This window comes from Dasypus novemcinctus, chromosome 3, assembly GCF_030445035.2.
Source record: "Dasypus novemcinctus isolate mDasNov1 chromosome 3, mDasNov1.1.hap2, whole genome shotgun sequence".
Lineage (NCBI taxonomy): Eukaryota > Metazoa > Chordata > Mammalia > Cingulata > Dasypodidae > Dasypus > Dasypus novemcinctus.
Genome location: NC_080675.1, coordinates 10,441,492 through 10,455,614, shown reverse-complemented (window position 1 = coordinate 10,455,614; position 14,123 = coordinate 10,441,492). Strand labels below are relative to the sequence as shown.

The 14,123-nt window shown below is 57.0% G+C and overlaps 1 protein-coding gene across 2 annotated transcripts in view; it reads left to right on the top strand.

The window, feature by feature from the left end:
* The window catches only part of BDKRB2 (bradykinin receptor B2), a 38,892-nt gene extending 25,435 nt beyond the window's left edge, over nucleotides 1-13,457 (top strand). The window contains exons 2-3 of one of the 2 annotated variants that reach the window (XM_004481326.5): nucleotides 5,003-5,104; nucleotides 9,986-13,457. In XM_004481326.5, the coding sequence (XP_004481383.2) occupies nucleotides 5,037-5,104; nucleotides 9,986-11,072 (1,155 nt within the window). In that variant the 5' untranslated portion in view covers nucleotides 5,003-5,036 and the 3' untranslated portion in view covers nucleotides 11,073-13,457. The remainder of the gene's footprint in view (nucleotides 1-5,002; nucleotides 5,105-9,985) is intronic. The other variant, XM_058291990.1, reaches the window with a different exon arrangement.
* Nucleotides 13,458-14,123: the final 666 nt, after the last annotated feature.

Here is a 14,123-nt window from a genome sequence, read left to right as displayed (position 1 = left end):
CACACACACATACCCTACACCCACCTCACACAATCTTATGCACAGACCAGTCACACATGTCTCATTTGCACACACAACTCATATGTACATACTACACACAAATCTTATGCACATATACACCTTTCACACACAGCTAACAGATGCACACACACCACACACACCTCATACACATGCCTCACGTACACACCTCATGCACACACACCTCACCACACACCTCAGACACACCTCACACACTCACTTCACACGTATCTCATGCACAACCCTCATATAGATCCATCACACAAACACCTCACACACACCTCATGCACACACCTCCCTCACACACCTCATGCACACGTGCCTCATGCACATCTCACATATACCTCACACACACATCTGCACACGTCACTCACATAACTCACACACACCTCATGCACACATGCCTCATGCACACACCTCATGCATATGCACACCCATGCACACACACCTCACACACCTCACTCACATACACACACCTCACTCACACAGACCCCTCACTCACACACACCTCACACACCTCATGCACACACCTCACACACTCACTTCACACACAGCCTTCATAGAGATCATCACACAAACACACCTCACACACATGCAAACTTCACACACACTTCATGCACACCTCACTCACACACCTCATGCACACACACCTCATGCACACGTTCCTCACACACACCTCACTCACACACCCCCCTCACAAACTTCCCACACCTCATGCACATGCACCTCACACACATACCTCACAAACACCTCACTCACACATACCCTTCACACACACACAACTCACACACACTTCATGCACACACATCCCACTCACACATCTCACTCACACACACCTCGCACACACCTCAAGCACAGACCTCACTCACATATACACCTCACTCACACACCTCATTCACACACCTCACACACCTTACTCACATACTTCACACACACACCTCATCCACACACCTCACGCACACACCTCACACACTCACCTCACCCCCACACCTCTCACACACACACCCCTCACTCCCACATACACCTCACGCACAGCTATGGCAGAGAGAATGGATGCAGAAGCCAAAACGCCAGAGGAGGGGAGCCAGCATTCCCGGGCTCCGCCCTGCGACGCCCCAGGGATGTCTCCCGTCTCCTTCTGGCTGGATAATCCGCGTCTGAGAGCCTTACCTGGGGCTGTGAGCCACAGAGCAGGCCAGGGGAGCGGCGCCTCCCACCTCCCACCTCCCCGTCTCCGCGTGGCTGACGTGGAGGCCGAGGCCCCATCCCCTCTCAAGCGATGTGGGAAGAGTCGCCTCAGTACTGAGCGCATCTGCCCGGCGCCTCTGCTGTGCCCAGGGTGGGCACCGTGTCGTACGCCCCACGTGTCCTGGCTCATCCCCAAGGGGGCAGGGGCTCTTTTTACACTAACCCTCATTCTACAGCTGAGAAAAACAAGGCACCACGAGGGTTAATAGCAGGCCCAGGGGAGGAGCATGCCAACCCAGGCCTGGCACAGAGCCCACGTGCCCTCCGCCAGCCTGCGCCAGCCGTTTGTGAAGCAGGCCTCTAGGTAGCTGCCTTCGGGCTGTGTTTCCCACACCTGGTTACTCCACCTTCCTAGTTCCTGCTGTATCTATGTCACCTATACAGTTATTTTATAGATATTGGCTATCTTTTTAACCGTCGCTTCATGTCACTAACCTAAGTGGAGAATTAGCCTCGTTGGTCATTTTTAAAAGCGAAAATAAATACCATGAATAAGCAAAGTTATTAAAGTCTGGCTGGAGTCTGGGGGGCAGCACAGGCTCTAAGCCTGCTCTCTTTGTGGATAAGGGAGAGTAGAAAACGCGAGGAGGGCTTGAGACACGCTCGCAGGCTGAGGTGTTCTTGACCCGACCAGAAGGAGTGCCTGAGGAAATGAGTGATGAGATTCGGCACTCTTCAGTCCACGTCCCTGGCGTTGGAAACACTTCCCGGCTCTAACACTCAGCCACAAAATATTGGCCGTGAGTTGACTACACGGTCAGGCTACCAACGCGGCGGGCTCCCTACAAGGCGAGGCGCGTCCCTGAGAGCGCCTCGGGCGTCTCGTGGAGGCCGCGGCCTCCCAGGCCACCCACTGCCCGGGAAGCCAAAATAGGCGTTCTCTGAGGCCGACGCGGTGTTGGCTCCTTCAGCTCCGGAGATGCAGTGTTTATGTGATGAAACGAAGGGAAATGTTTTTAGAGTAAGTCTTCTTGGACAAAACTCTGAGGGAGACGGGGAACAAGTGAATCAGAATGTTGGCTGTTCCCTCGAAAACATCAGTTTAAAAAAATGAGGGGAAAGCCCAGCCGCAGAGTCACGGCGCCCCTCGCCACCCACAGCGCCGCCCACCCGCCTCCGTGGATGAGGAAACCGAGGCCCAGAGAGACAAAGGGGCACCCTCAAAGTCAGACCCCCGACCGCGGCCCCCACCCAGGCCCCGTGTGCCCACTGCACTGCTTCCCCCCACATTTCTTTAAACCGGCGTCTGCCTCTGGGTTTTCAAATCCCAGGATGGGTTAGTCAGGATCCCAGCAGGAAAGAGAGAGCACACGCGAGCCCTCACAGATGTGGAGGGAACCACCAGGCCGTCAGCTACACCTCGGGGCCGGAAAGCACAGGTCTCCACCTCCACCCCCAGGCCCCTGCCCCAAACCAGAAGGAACCGGGTGAAGGGGCAGTTTCCAGAGTCAGGGGACAGGCTGGTGGCAAAGGGCCCCTGGTGGAAGTGTGAACTTGGGTCCAGGCAGAGCCAGCCCTTGGGGAGTCTTTACCCCATCGTCATCCCCCTCCCTCCCTCCATCTCCTGCTGGTGGCCCTGCGCCCTGGCCAAACCCAGCAGGAAGCCAGAGGATCCAAGAGCCCGTGGCGGGGTCCCGCCGGGCAGGCTCCGGGACAGGGAGCAGGAGGAGAAGCCCGAGAGTGTCGCGTGGCAGCAGAGCAAAGCAGGTGGAGAGAGACGTCTAGGGGCCGCCTGACTCCCAAGTCCCTGCCCTTGGTCAGTCTGCTCTCTGGCCATCTGGAGAACAAAGACGCGTCCCCCAGACAGCCGGGAAAGTCCTCAAGTTTGTTTTGAAACTGAGAGCAGTGTTTATAACCATTCGCAAGCCTTTAGGATCCCGCTGGGCTGACGTGGCCAGATCCAGGGACATCCAACCTGGTAGACCCACAAGGAGGTCAGCGAGGAAGCACAGGACAGCCAAGGGACCGCCTGCCCAGGGTGGCTGTGCTGGGAGGAGCCACGTCCCCTGTGTGGCTGTTGAGGTCCCTGTGAGTCCCTCGGCTGGGCAATACAGCTAGTGAGTGAGATCCAGGGTGCCCCACTGACCCCACCAGCACGAATGAGACGCCCGTCAACTGTTCAGGGAATGAATGAGTCGACACGTGACCTCCGATGCCCAGTGAATTTCCTTTCCATGGGCCAGGCAGGGCTCCTGCAAGAGGAAAGCTACGGGGTAGAAGGGACTGGGCTGCTCCCTGCCTCCCCGGCAAGCTCCAAATCCTGATGCCCCTCTGTTCCGGGGTTCACGTCAGCCTGTTCCAGGCGTTAACGGAGCGCCTTCTGCGCCGTCTCCTGTTTACAGGCTCAGCCTTTTCTTTCTCTAATATGGTCAGCTTCCTTGAACTGTTGCTGATTATCTCCATCTCCCGTAGTGGAATGGGAGAGCTAGGCTTCGGGAAGCCCAGGTGCCCAGGGCGTGCACAGACGCCTCTGGTTAGGAGTGGCTGAAAGCTGGGATGGGGCAGGCGTGTGCCCCCACGTACACACACACATACACACACCCCACGACAGCTTTTCAAACCCTTCCTAGGCAAGGATCCTGGAGAGAGCCCAGGGCTGGGAACCAGGAGATTGGGCTCAAGCTCCACCTCCAGGTTTTCCCAGCGGCGATTTAGCTGATCAGCGAGGCTGATGCCTACCTCCCTGGAGGAGAAGCGAAAAGCGAGAAGGCTATAGAAAGGCTCTCTCGGTGCAGGCCCCACCTGGGCAGCGAGGGGCTCAGTGAGGCCTGGGCTGGGAGCAGGACAGCCCTGTGTGGCATGTCCACCCCCCTGGATTGGAAATACTCACCCGTATCTGTCTCGCTCAGGAGATACTGGAGACCCCTGGAGACCCCTGGTGTCTAACTACCCTCCACAGCACAAGGGCCAAAACTCTCTTCTAGCCAGGCCCCTCCCCTGAGCTCGAGATGACACTGGACCCAACGGCCACTCACGCCCCTTCTGGAAGTCTCAAAACATACCCAGTGCAAGTCTAAACCCATGATCTGCCTCCCAACCAGCCCCCGCTCTCTTCCTCTTCTCGGTAGATGGGGAGCATCCTTGACACCTTCTTCACCCTGTCCCCAGTGCTGCTGTGTCCCGACTCGCCCCAGCCAGCTCAATTGCACCCTCTCAGCACCTCTGGAATCCACCCTCTTCAGTCTCCACCACGGCGAGCCTGGCTAACGGGCCGCACCTGCCCGCTGGTCTCTCTGCTTCCCTGGGCACCTGCCACAATCCCAGCTCCACCTGCAGGCACAGGGGCCTTGCTCACATTCACCCAAGCTTCCTCCTGCCGCAGGTCCTTTGCTCCTGCTGTTCTTTCGCCTCAACATCCCCCCCTCCACCCCCATCCTCTCACCCACTTAATTCCTGCTCACCATCAGGTTACATCATAAATACCCAACCACCCCCAGGCTGGCTCAGGACCACACATTTTATGCTATCAGAGGACTCTCCTTTCATTTCCTAACACTTACCTCCATGTGCAGGTATCTAGTGATTATTCGAGCCATGCCTGGCTTCTCCCATGAACCACAAGCTCCCGGGGGCCATATGCTGTGCTCGCCCACCATTACATCCCTAGCACCCGGTCCCTAGTGGGTGCTTAAAAAGTATTTGTGAAACAGATGATGAGGGAAAAGGAGGTTTAGCACTAAGGTGTTCTGTGGGCCACAGCCCCATCTGACCATCTTCTCTCCTCCTGTCAACCCAGGAGGCATCTCACCCACACCCCACGCTGAGCCCGAATGTTCTCTGCCTGGAAGAGAGAGGTGCTCCTGTCGGCCCATGAAGACACCACCACGGCCCCCTTCGGGTGAGTCACAGGGCCGCCTCGACTTACTCTTTATGGGGGCAAAGAGAATGCCGAGAGGGGCGTGCAGGGCTCTGGATTCTCACCTCCTGGATGACGGTTGAAGGACCAGCAACCCGAAGCCTGAAGACAAGCACTCTGAGGGGATGTGTTCACGTCCCCGCGGGCCGCTGGGAGGAGGCAGCAGGGGTCTGGAGCTCGGGTGGGCGGCGCGGGAGGAAGCGTTCCTGGGAGTCACATGGGAGCTAGCCCCAACAAACTTCAACGTGAATGTAAGAGAGTAAAACCCCAGAGTCAACACCCAAAGCATCAGACTGAGACGGGCAAGGTTGCGTGGAGAGACGGACTGCCTCCACCAGGTCGTGGAATCCGCTGGAAGGCCAGAGTGCTCCAGAGAGAGAACTGGGGGAGCTGATCTCGAGCAGGAGGGTCACTCCTCAGTGGGTGTCATGGGCAGAATGCAGGAGGAAGGGGGTCCAGCCAGCGCCCTAGAGCAGCGGCTCCTGGAGCTCCCAATACTGCCCTCGTCAGGTGGCCTTCTAACTGTGGCTGCTCAGGAGAAGCCCCCTGTCTTGCTGGGAAATGAACAAGTACCATCTGGTGCTATACTTCAGGCTCTAGTGAGTTGGATCAGGAGAAACAATCAACTTCCCAGGCCTGGGGCACTAAGGAAATGGGGTTTCTGTGGCCACAAAAATGAGGGCCAAAGACTGGACTGAGGGGCTCCCCAGGGAAGATCTTACTTACTGTCAAAGGGCTGGGCGGAGGAGCCTACCAGTCCCGGCTTCCCCGGGCCTTCCTGAACTCGCGCTCTGCTCTTGCGGGGTCTCCAGGCCCATCTCCAGCACCAAGCAATCATTCTGGGGAAGGGGGAAAAGGAGGCAGGGTGAGTGGGGGAAGGGGTACGTCAGGGTGCAACAACCCAAAGCGAGCAGAAGAGCTCAATCATGACCTCCAACACTTAGCTCCTGGGGTCATGAACCTTCCGTGGCTCCCAGTCGCCCACAGAATTAAGTTCTGATGCCTCTCCCTGGAGTTCGAGCCCTCCGTGCCCTGTCCCCATGCTCGCTCCTCCCTGGCAAGTCTCCTCGCATAAGCCACGGTCTCCCAAACCGGGAGACTACCCCTGCCTCGACACCCCTGGGTGCCTTCCTCGCTGGCCCAGGAACGCCCTCCCCTTGCCATCTCGTACCTCCTGCCTTTCCCGTTCCTCTCAAAACAAAAAAAAAATCCACTTTCTTCCCTCTCTAGATGCTTCCCATGGCATGCAGTCTTTCAGTTCCCCTCTTGCTCACAACCCAAGTCCCTTGGCTGTCGGGCACCGTGGGGTGCTGTCCCCTCTCCTCCCGAGGGGCCCTCCATCCCGGCTGTGTGGTCGAGGCCCGCTGCAGGGACCGGGACGAGAAGAGGCCGCGGGGCCTTTGGGCCCCAAGCAGAAGAGGCCCAAAGCCAGAAGGAAGGGCAGACTTCCACTGAGTTCCAGACAGCGGGTTGAAGGCTGCCTCTCACACACACACACACGCACGCACACACACACACACACACGTCGGCAGCTCCGAGCAGGTGGAAAGCAAAAGGACCGTCAGCCGTGGTCAGAAGCACTGCCAACTTCAGGTCCGAATCCCAGCCTACTGCAGGAGGCACCACTTCCTCCCCGTTACTGCTCCAGACACGGGCATTTAGAGGGGGCCCCACCGAGCTGGGGCACACGGCGGCCATGCCGGCGCGGCGCCTCCCTCCCGTGCTGGGTGGCCCCGCTCCCTTTCGGGATTTTGGGCTTCTCCCTCCCCGACTGCGGCAGGTCCCACAGACACACACGTTCTAGGACGTGAGGGGCGAAGAAGAGCCACGGACAGACGAAACACAGGCGCTCTTTTCTGTCCTGAAGAGGCAAACCTTACAGGGAGACACGACTTTGTAAATCATCACATTTGAAGAGACCGAGAAGGTTCCAACTGAGGTCCAGCCCTTGGAAGTTTCCAGAAGGTTTGAGAGGACTGAGAGGAGGAAACTGAGAGGGGGTCCAGACAATCTTCCGGCAAGAGTCCTTGGAGCTCGTCTTGTTCAAGCCTTTCATTTTTTATTCTCTGGGGACCAGGGAGGGGCCAGGATCCACCCACCCCCAGGTTCTCACAGGAAGCCAGGAGCAAAACACTGGGCCCAGAAATAGGTCTGTTGAATCCCCAGGCCGGTGTTTTCATTCTCCTCTCTCTTAAGGTGCATAAATCCTGCAAAATGCTGCGGAGTCCTGGCGGGACGTAGGGCCGCGGTGGGGTGTGGACGGGCATCGCCTCCAGCCTCCACGGAGGCTCCCGGCTCCCCCACACCTCCCCCTGCCCTCACCCCCGCCCGTGCAGGGGGCAGCCCCAGGGCCAGCCCTCCACACCTTTCATGCCAGCCTCTCCCTCTGTACCCACTGCCCCAGGCTGACCTCCCTCTCCCTTGGACCGGTCCAGATGCCCCTTGACTTGGCCTGACCCCTCCCGCCCTCCCTGACAGGCCACCTGCCTTTGTTATCTGCTGCTGCAAAACAAATAGTCAAAACACAGTGACTTAAAGCAACACAATCATTTCTATTTCCTGGCAGTTTCCATGGGTCAGGAATCCGGGGCACAGTGGGAAGTTTGCCTGTCCCACAACGTCTGGGGCCTCAGCTGTGAGACCCAAAGGGCTGGCCCAGGGCGGGCGGCCCCACTTCCAAGACAGCCCCCCCAGCCTGGCCAGGCGGTTCCCGTGGGGCTGCTGGAGTGTCTCCAGGACAGGGTGGCTGGCTTCCCCCAGGGCGAGCGACCCAAGGGGTCAAGGAGGACGCTGCGAGGCGTTTCCTTGCCAGGCCTCAGAAGTCCCCACGCCTCTGCAACATTCGCCGGAAGCAAGTGCCTCGGTGGCCCACCCTCACAGGAAAAGGAATTCGACTCTGCCTTTGAAAGGAGAAATATCAAAGAATTGGGGGGGCATATCTAAGAGGAAACAGAGAAGGTTCCAAAGGCTTTCAGCCTGTGGAAGTTTCCACAAGGCTTTCACCACCCTCCAGAGGGGTCTTTCCAGAACATCCTTCTTATGCCATCCCTCCCCGCCCTAAAGTCCTCCGAGAGCCTCACCGCCTAGGACCCCCGGAGCTCGGAGCTCGTAGTCCCTATTCCCTCATTCACCCCGGGCTCGTTCTCGCCCCTCCCTCCTGAACGTGCCAGCAGGTCCCCCCTCCCCCCGCCCCGCTCTGCTCAAGCTGTTTCCTCTCCCTTGCATGCCCTTCCTTCTTGTCCCTTGGTGAACAACTCCTCATCCTTCAAGACCCAGTGCCTGAGCCACCTCCCAGCCTCCCCCACCACGCGCAGCCACGGCACGCGCCAAGTCATCGGGCGCGCTGCTGGGGACACGTGCTCCTCCCCTCTGTGTCCCCGTTCCCAGCGCAGGGCTCTGTGCCAGAGCAGTTTTAAAGGATAAACACATCGATGAGTGAGTTTATCACAAGTTTCCAGCCCAACTCCACGATGCAGGCCAGCTGCTCTGGGAAGCAGAGGGGCTTTCCCTGGGAAATCTCGGAGGCAACGAGCAGATTCTCACCCCCATGAGGCTGCCCAATAATTGAGCTCCCAGGGAGAACCCCCTCTTTCTTCACCCACACCACCTGGCACTAGGAAAACACCCAATTAGTCTTGTCCTCTGGGTTGTGTTTTAGGCTTTTCAACGTATCTTCACATCCACACTTAGATTTGAACCTTGGAACAACCCTGCAAGGTGAGTCAGGAAAAGATTAATAGGCTGCTCCAAAGAAAACAAATGGAAGTCCAGAGAAGTCAAGCAATTTGCCCAACACATATGGCTAAGATTGGGATCTTGTATGCCCAACTTCTCTTCTTTCCACTACAGCCCACACCTCTCGGACACGGGTACAGAGGAATTAGCCTTAACAGCACCGCTTCTATGTCCACTGCTCTGTGAGTCTCGCCAAAGAATGAAAGAGGAGCCAGTAGGTTACTGCTGAGGTCATTGGTGCAGGAATGAGCACTTGCAAACAGTAGTTTTGATAGGTTCACAAAAAGATAATTATCAAAAATTACGTCCAATGCGTACTGAATCCAGTGCCATGCTTGGCACTTCTTGCACACTGTCTTGAAACATCACCACAACCCTGGGAAGTAGGTTTAGTTATTCTCAATTTACAGGGTAGTGCGTGGGGATTCAGAGAGGTTAGGTTACCTCCCTTAGGTTACGCAGCTGATACAGAAGGAGCTGGAATTTGAACCCAGAAGGCCTGGGTCCTAAAGCCCTGGCCCTCCCTCTCTATCACACTCCCTCAAGCATCCTGAGTGCTTCCCGGGTGGCGGTATGGGAAGGGTGGAAGGCGCCCTTTGCTGGAAGAGCCTCGCTTTCCAGGCAGATGGGTCGTGGACAGGTGAGCCATGATCTCCAAGTCAGGCTGGAATCTCCCCAGCTGGCATGATGTCATTTTCTCTTCTGATAAATTACTCCTCCGTAAGCCAGGCTTGGTGAGCCTGAAAGATGACGGCTCCTCTGGGAGGGTCTGTGTGATAAGGAAGGTATGTGCCGTGCACCCTCCCGTCACGGAAGCTGCCAGGAGGACCAGGATCTGTGGTGGCCAGTGCTGTGGATGGACTCTGGCCAAGGACATGCCCCTGTGGGACCTGGAGGCAAAGAGCATGGGGTCTCAGCAGCCCCGGGAGCCAGGAGTCCCGGGAAAGGGGTCGCTGAGCTTGGGGCCACCAGGCTCCCCCTGATTCCTCCACAACCTGCTCGGTTGCCTTCTGGAAGCTTCTTGGTGGACAGATGGGCTGCCTCATTGCCCCTCTCCTTCTGCACCAACGGTCTGTCCTCCTTGTGTCCTTCTCGAGCGGTAACAGCTTCTTTTCCACTTTCTTTCAGCGCCAAAATGCTCAACCTGACCGCGCAAGCCCGTGTGCCCGCTCTGAACGCCACCCCCTCGCCAGGTGACGGCTGTCCCTCCGTGGAGTTGCTGGACTGGCTCAACGCCATGCAGGCCCCCTTCCTCTGGGTCCTCTTCATGCTGGCAGTGCTGGAGAACGTCTTCGTCCTCAGCGTCTTCTGCCTGCACAAGAGCAGCTGCACGGTGGCGGAGATCTACCTGGGGAACCTGGCGGTGGTGGACCTCATGCTGGCCTGCGGGCTGCCCTTCTGGGCCATCACCGTAGCCAACCACTTCGACTGGATTTTCGGGGAGTTCCTCTGCCGCGTGCTGAACGCCATGCTCTACATGAACCTGTACAGCAGCATCTGCTTCCTGATGCTGGTGAGCATCGACCGCTACCTGGCGCTGGTGAAGACCATGTCCATGGGCCGGCTGCGGGGGGTGCGCTGGGCCAAGCTCTACAGCCTGGTGATCTGGGGCTGCGCGCTGCTGCTGAGCTCGCCCGTGCTGGCCTTCCGCACCATGACGGCGTACAGCGACGAGGGCCACAACGTCACCGCCTGCATCATCCGCTACCCGTCCCTCACCTGGGAGGTGTTCACCAACGTCCTCCTGAACCTCGTGGGCTTCCTGCTGCCCCTGGCCGTCATCACCTTCTGCACGGTGCAGATCCTGCAGGTGCTGCGGAACAACGAGATGCAGAAGTTCAAGGACATCCAGACGGAGCGCAAGGCCACGGTGCTGGTGCTGGCCGTGCTGCTGCTCTTCGTCCTCTGCTGGCTGCCCTTCCAGGTCAGCACCTTCCTGGACACGCTGCAGCGCCTGGGCATCCTGTCCTCCTGCCGGGAGGAGCACGTCGTCGACGTCTTCACGCAGGTCGGCTCCTACATAGCCTACAGCAACAGCTGCCTCAACCCGCTGGTGTACGTGATCGTGGGCAAGCGCTTCCGCAAGAAGACGCGGGAGGTGTACGGCAGGCTGTGCCGCCAAGGCTGCACGGCGGACCCCGCCAAGATGGAGAACTCCATGGGCACGCTGCGCACCTCCCTCTCGGTGGAGCGCCAGCTGCACAAACTGTCGTAGGGCCGGGCAGCCGCCGGGGAGCGGGTGCCAGCGGGTCTGCTGATCTTCGTACGGAGGGATGGACAGCTGCTCTTCCGGACGGACTCCAGAAGGAATGGATGGCGTGGGCCAGTCTCCAGAAAGCACCGGGGAGAAAGTTCTGCTCTGCCCGAGGGCCAGTGAGCACAACCATCAGGACGGGGTGACCTCATGGCCGACCAAGAGCTCCGTGAACCCTAATGTGTCACTGTCCTTGGTCGCTGTGGTCCCTGGACTTCGTGGCTCCTTCCCAGGAGTTGGGGCTGGGGGGACTGGCTCAGACCTCCAGGACGATGCCCATGCCCAGGCCGCTGAGTGGCCCTCGGGGCCAGGCTGGATTACTGCCCGGGGTGGCTTTGACCCACCAGTGAGGACTTTGGAGAGGGGTCTCCCAGACTCAGGGGAAGACAGCAGAGCCTGGGGTTCTGGGGCTCCCCTTTCTGAGGATGCACACGGCGCACTGTGGGAAGGAAGCCTTGCAGAGCGCCCTGGACAAGAAGGAAGAAAGAGAAGCCGCAGCCTCCTTCTTCCGGAACTCACAAACTCGTGTGCGGGGACAAGTGGACGCTTGCGGTCACCAGAAGCTCTTCCGTGGCAGGTTTAGCTGGGCTGTGGGGCTATGCGAGAGCAGAGGTCCCAGCTCAGCCCTTAACTAGTTGCACAACCTTAAGCCAGTCGATCGCTTGCTCCCTGCCCCAGTTTCCACCTCTGTAAAATGGGGTTCTTGGGAAGATTAAGGAAAGTGACAAGTATCAAAGTATTTTGCAAAGTGAACAGTGCTTTGTCCATGGAAGCATCGTCCTTATGCATACAGAACGCAGATAGATTTATTAGGAGGGGAAAAGCACGGAGGGTTTACAAATCGCTCCCTGGAGGAGAGTCAGTGTTTGGACCTTACGTTTGTGTAAAGCACCCATCACGTCCAGCATATAGTAGGTGTTCAGTAAACATCAGCTCTCTTCCACCTTTTCCTTCCCGCCACCCTGACACACACACACACACACACACACAAGCCCAGCATGGTCCCCAAAATAGCTTGTGCGGGAAGCAGTGGGGGGCACCCAAAGGCAGCCAACCAGTGTGAGGCACGAGGGTCAGTGACCCCAATGCGAAGCCCCCGCAGGGCTGGCCTCCCCTTCCCAGCGGGCTGAGCACTTCCCTGCAGGGGTGGGGCCCTGCTCTGGCCCAGGCAGGACGGGTGTGGCTACAGGAAGCCCCCAGGGAGACTCCCACTGCTGAACAGAGGCGGTGGGGACAGCCCCCTTCCCACGACACAGAGGGCCCTGCCTCTGGGTGGGTGGGAGGGGGGGGGGGCGGAGTTGTCCCGAGAGAGGAAGCTGGATCAGCATCCTTGGCCAGAGGCCGAGAGGACTGCCCGCCCCCAACCCTCGGACCCTCCCCGAGGAATTCCTTTCCTGGTTTCCTCCACACCTTAATCAACTACCTCTGGTGGCCAGCACGGCTCCAAGTCCCTCAAGGAGCTGATGGAGAAGCGCCACACCCAGGCTCCCACACCAGGCGCTTGGCGCCAAGGCAGGGAGGGGGAGCTCCTGGCTTGGCGCCAAGGCAGGGAGGGGGAGCTCGGGAGCCGGGGAGGGCAAGGCAGGGAGTGCCCCGGTGGCACATCCAGTAGCATTCATTCTGCCTTCTCTCCCGCCCTCCCTCCCTCTCCCCCTTTCTCTCTCTCTCTGTCCCCTCTTTTCACTCTCCCTCTTTCTGCTCTCTCTCTTCTCTCTTCTCTCTCTTTCCTCTCTCCTGCTGTCTTCTCTCTCTTTCCTCTCTCTTGCTCTCTTTTCTCTGTCTTCTCTCTTCTTTCTCTCCTCTCTCCTCCCTCCCTCTTGCTCTCTTCTCTCTTGTCTTTCTCTCTCCCTCTCTCTCTGAAGAAGCTAGAACCTGGAAGACAGGGAGGATTTGGATAGCAAAGAATCCACAAATCCTGACCAACCCTCTGAATTTCAAGGGAAAAAAGGTCATAAATTATCCCCTCCCCCACACGCCCTTTCTTCACCACCCACACTCCTCTGCCTCGAGGCCTAGATGCACATTTGTAACTGAAGAAGGGAAATGGGTGAAATAGAAATAGGAACCATTTTGTATTTGAAAGAAGCTAAGCCAGGCCTAGATTTCTCTCCTGGGCAGCGCCTGAGCGTTAGAGCACTGGGCTCCTAGGGTCTTAGGAGCCACACCCAGGGTGCGAGGGGAGCGTGCTGCGCTTGTGTTGACACAGCCGTCGACACCCTGCATCCTGTGCAAGGACCTATTATGTTGTAAAGAGGAAGCTTCTCCTGTAGGAATGAGCACTTGGATGAACCATGAGGTTGTGTCATGTCTGTACAACATAATAAATAGAGGAGGTGTTTTTGTATAGCTCTTTCATTTATTACGACTCCTGAAACCCGATTTTTGTCTCCTGTATTAGCCTAGGGGCCGGGAAGCCCATCTATTTTTGTTCAATCTACTTTAGGACATCTATCCTTTAAATCGGTGTTCTCCAAACTTTCATGAGTGTGTATCCCTCTAAGTAAAAAAAGTTTGATCATACATACCCAATATATGTATACTTATTACTATGTATTAAAATGTACATTTTTAAAGCATAGTCAAAAAGTCAAATGTAAGAAAGATGATGTGAAACATTTTAACAGAGTTTGGATATTTCCCCCCGCTCTACATTCGTAAGTCATTATCAGCTCCTATCAGGTGTTCATGAGGCCCTAGAACCTTAAGACTGGAAGTGAGTCAATCATTTATTCATGCAATTATATATTTATTGAGGGCTTACCATTTGACCTTCCTTTCAAGTCAGGAGTATACTTTACAATATCCAGATTAAGCAGTTGTCTGTCCACTACCTGAATAGTCCCATTGATGGTGAACTCATTAGCCATTCCATTTTGGGATCCCCTGGTTAAAAATGTTCTCATTACCCACACATTCATTCACTAAAGGAAATGTGCATTCTGTGTCTCCCTAAATGGAATTGGTCCATCTACACTTGCTTACTTCCGTGCCAGAAACCGGGAGCTCATCGTT